The sequence below is a fragment of the Pteropus vampyrus genome, unplaced genomic scaffold, assembly GCF_000151845.1.
Source record: "Pteropus vampyrus isolate Shadow unplaced genomic scaffold, Pvam_2.0 Scaffold248, whole genome shotgun sequence".
Classification (NCBI taxonomy): domain Eukaryota; kingdom Metazoa; phylum Chordata; class Mammalia; order Chiroptera; family Pteropodidae; genus Pteropus; species Pteropus vampyrus.
Genome location: NW_011889029.1, coordinates 372543 through 377008, shown reverse-complemented (window position 1 = coordinate 377008; position 4466 = coordinate 372543). Strand labels below are relative to the sequence as shown.

The window sequence follows — 4466 nt, the reverse complement described above, 5'->3', positions numbered from 1 at the left end:
GTCCTCCCTGGGAAAACGGCTCAGAAATGTTCGTCATCCCAAGAAGCCTGAACACCTGCCGTCTGAGAAATGACAGGCCCACCGTCCCGTGTCCTAACCGTCACTGGCCTCTCTGCCAGGTCGTGCCAGGCGCGGTCTCTGTTTAAGTCCCTACAGACTTCGGTAATCATTGCTATTCACAGGCAAGTCCTCGTTTTAGTGCACAGAGGGTGAAGAAGGATTAAATCCATTACAGGTATTGCTGAGGATCCAACTTTACACCATGAGACCACGTTCAGACTTATCACGCATCACGAGAGAACAGAAGGGTGACGTGTAATCGCGCATGTGTTACCGATGTCTGGAGGTGAGTTCCCAGTCCTTAGAGGAAACAAGAGACTGCGTCATCTGTGTCACTTTACTCATCCCAATTTCTAGACAGCCATCTAGAGAAGCGGGTACGGGTGGGCCTCACATTCTCCAGATGGAGAAAGTGAGGCCCAGACAGGTGTGCATTCCAGATCTTTAAAAAAAAAAGGGGTATATGAGTCCCCTCCTCTTCAGAAAAGCCTGTGCTCATCCACAGTTTTAATTATAAATATAATATAGGCTCATCAAACATCATTTTGAAAATAGAAAAAATAAAAAGAAAAATTGGGATGTTAAAAATAAAAATCCCTTTTATGTCCAGTGGAAATATTTTGGTTTATTTCCTAACATGTGGTTTATTTCCAAATATTTTGGTTTATTTTCTAGGCATCATTTACATAGCTGTCATTGTGCCGTATGTACAATTATATAATTATTCTTATTGCTTAGCATGACATCGAAAGTATTTTGCAAGTTATGTCTTAGTCTTACCGATCATGTTTAAGAATCGTATCATCTGCCATCTTGTGAACGTATGCTATGTTTTATAAAATACGATGCATTTTGAATAAAAATGTTCCTGTTTTTTCTGCAACTACGAACATCCCCAACGTCATCCGTCGAATTAAAAGACGATATGTCTGTACCTAGCTCCATCCTGCCCTTCCCTCTGGCCGCACGGCCGTCTCATTCTTCTCCACAAACCCACGTTTCTACATCCTTCAAGTCACTTGTCTTTGCTACGCTGACCGTACGCCAGACCCCCTCGGCTCCCATCGACAGAGCTGCTGTCCTGTTATCTGGCGTGTGTTCGTGGGCGGTTTTGCTTGCTTGTCATTTTGCCAGGTCCTTCCCCGCCTAAATGCTTACTGTAAAATTAAAGATTAGTAATTTCTGTGGAAGGAGAAAGAAGGGGCAGGAATAAGGAAGTGAGGGGCCGTGAACTAACGCTGCGTTTACATCCCCTGCTCGACTAAGTTATAGTGTTTCTTATGCACTGATGACTAATACCAATTTCGTTTCACATTATGTTACCGGTTCCTATTACACTTCTAGCTTAGAAGTGATCTTATTTATTATGCCACAGTGAACTTTTCTAGTCTGCTGCCTCGACTTTGAGGTACTATCTTAATGAGGAGATGCACTGTGGAAGTTTACAAATATAGAGTCTTTCTAATGGGGCACGTAATGGGCATTTCAGCCAGGACTTTATCCTAGAGCGAGTAATGTAACCCACGTTTCTTGCTTCTGAGACTTTCTGAGATGGTACGTTAATCCTTGAAATATTATTTTCCCTTGGGCATTTTCTCCTTTTATCTGAGGCTTTCTGCCTACGAAAAAGTCACTTTTAAAAAGGCCAGCAGCCAGTTGAAAACATACCTCTGAAACCTTGTGAGATAGCATGGTTTTCTTAAGGAGAAACCACTGGATCCAACTGGCAGAAACAGAGAAAGCACTGTTCCTTCACATTAAAGGATAATTCTATCGACTCTCTTGCTTTAGGTCATATGTTTTGAGGGTTTTTTTTTTTCTTTCTATTTTTAACCAACTTATGACATCTTAGACTGGGAAATAAAGAAAGGAGAGGAGATTGAGGAGAAGGTTACCCTTATGGTTCCTCTGTTAGTGACATGAATTAATCGTCACGTACTGAGCAAGCTTCCTGCTCTCGGGCCTTCCCGTCCAAGCTCCTTGGGCTAAACACCCAAAGTCTGAGCCGCCTTGGGCCAAGCTTACCGAGAGGCACGTACACCTGCACAAGCTAATCAGAATGTTTTGAGGTAATGTTTCAACATTACCTCAAAATTATTGTAATTCGGCCGAATGCTTCAACAGTTTATGTAAATAACTATCATTAGTATTATTTTTATACAGTCTAATCAAATTTTACATTTTCTCCTTTCTTGGGCTAGTTATCCAATATCCCTAATCAGTGCTCGTGTGGCCAAATTTGCCTAAATCTGTGTACATTTCAGTTCTCATTTTGTTCACATTCTCTCGCTGAACACCTCTGTCAGACGATGAATAATATTTACGCAAACACTTTCATCGTACCTGGTATTGACATCCAAATACATGCTTTTTTGTTGTTTAAATAAAAAATGAGTAAAGTAGGGTCAAAGGGGGTCTCGGAAGAGTTAGGGAGCCGATGATGAGATACACCGTGTTCAGACATTGGGCAATAAGAAACGCAGGCCTACGATCCATAAGAGAAACTGATGAGACAATGTCATAATTACTTTCGTGGTTTTTTTTTTTTTTTTCCCCATAGAAGCGTTTTCTGGACCAGCACGTCGGGAGGAAGAGCCCAAGAAGAGCAGCATACTCGGAACTGGACCACACAGATGCAAACATGAAAGTCCAGAAGGTGACATGGCAGAAGGGACCCAGAGTAGAGTTTGGTCAAGGAGAAAATCTCTATCTGTAGGGGCTCAGGCTTCAACGTGAATGAACCCTAAAAACATTATGTTAAGTGAAGGAGGCCAGACACAAAAGGCCGCACGGTTACATGATTCCGCTTCTGTGAAATATTCAGAAGAGGCGGGTTCACAGAGACAAAGGTTAATGGTCTCTGGGGTCTGGGTCTAACTAGCCTGGGGTTTCTTTCTGCGGTGATGAAAATGTTCTGAAATTAATTAGCGGCGAGGGCGCATGATTTGGTGACTGGACTAGAAACCGCTGAATTGCACATCTTAAAGGGGTGGATTTCGTGGTGTGCGAATGACCTCTCAATTTCTTAAAAGTTAGCATGCATCTTTTCTTCATCTGAACCCGAGAGCACTTACAAGCCACCCCTGCAGTGGTCATCTTACCAGATGCCCACACCAAACACCAGCCCCGTGATCTAAAGGAGGGGTCAAGGGGTCCTGTCCTTCCTTCACTGCTTAGTGGGAGGTTTCAGTGAGTACTCTCAGAAAGTACTTAGCGCGTACTGAGCTGGTCTTGGGGGCCGACAGTCTGCATTTGTCACCAGCTCCCAGGTGGATAATGTTGATCGACGTCCCTGTTTCTGAGCAGTAAGACTGATAAGAAAGACTCTACTTATCAGCGAGGGCTTCCTGGAGGAGGCGGTCAGACCAGGTTTTGAAGGCAGAAGGGACATAGATGGTTTAACAGGGCAGACGATGATATTCCAGAAGGAATAAAATGGTTGAAAGGTGGAAACACGCAAGGCAGATGCACACAGTAACAATTAGACTGACTCAGCAATGCTAGAAAGGCGAGGACACGTGGCAGAAAAACAAATAAAAAATTGATCGAGGAACTTCAGTGGCCCTCTTAGGACGTCTGGATGTGTCACACTCCACCAGCAATTCTGAGGCTATGTTTGCTGGGGCACCAATGGCATGTGAGCTATTCACAGGTAATCTGTCTGGCTGTGCAGTCAGATTAAGAGAGGGAATTCTGGAGTCCTACATTTATTTTTTTAACTTAATTTTGAAGATGCTTCTTTCTCTTCTCAAGGCAGAGTGCATGTTTCCCGCTCTCTTTTAAAAAGGGGTTCACGACACTAGGTATGCGTCTTTTCAAAGGGGCCAAATGCCGTGCCTTTTCTCTCTCTCTCTTTGAAATGGTGATTTCCAATCCTGACTGTACTTTCGAATGATCTAAGGAGCTTCTTAGAAAACATCACTGCCCAAGCTTCGTCTTTAGACATTCGGATTTCGTAGGCCTGAGGTGGGGCTTGGGAAGCAGAAGTTTTCACAAGCTGCCCACGTGATTCGCAGGTGCGGCCGCTGCTCATCCAGCAGCATCTCAGCTGACTCTGCCTCCGCTGGGGACACAGAGCGGTGTCCGCCCCGAGCTTCCACAGATTCCCCAGTCACAAGAGGCGTCCAAGAGTCAAAGGGTGACGTGGTCTCATCGACTCTTCATAAAGTGCTTGCTACGCCTGACCGACTTCCGTGAGGTGTGTTAGGGTGTGTTATATATTATACAGTGTGGTCAACAGTTGTCTCTGGGAGACAAAATGAGGCCAACTTCTCCATCTCTCCACTTGCACCTAAAACCAGTCTTGTCTTTTTTTTCTTTCTTTTTTCCCATGTGCCTGATGACCAGCTAGCTATCAAGTGCTTCAGAGATGGGAAAAAAAAAGAAAAAAATATATACTTTCTCTG

At 44.0% G+C, this 4466-nt stretch overlaps 1 protein-coding gene across 1 annotated transcript in view; it reads left to right on the top strand.

Annotated features, from left to right (window-relative positions):
• Positions 1 to 6: 6 nt before the first annotated feature.
• Positions 7 to 4466, top strand: part of LOC105301687 — a 15579-nt gene continuing 11119 nt past the window's right edge. Inside the window, exons 1-2 of the mRNA XM_023520104.1 lie at positions 7 to 346; positions 2621 to 2716. Of these exons, the coding sequence (XP_023375872.1) occupies positions 337 to 346; positions 2621 to 2716 (106 nt within the window). The 5' untranslated portion in view covers positions 7 to 336. The remainder of the gene's footprint in view (positions 347 to 2620; positions 2717 to 4466) is intronic.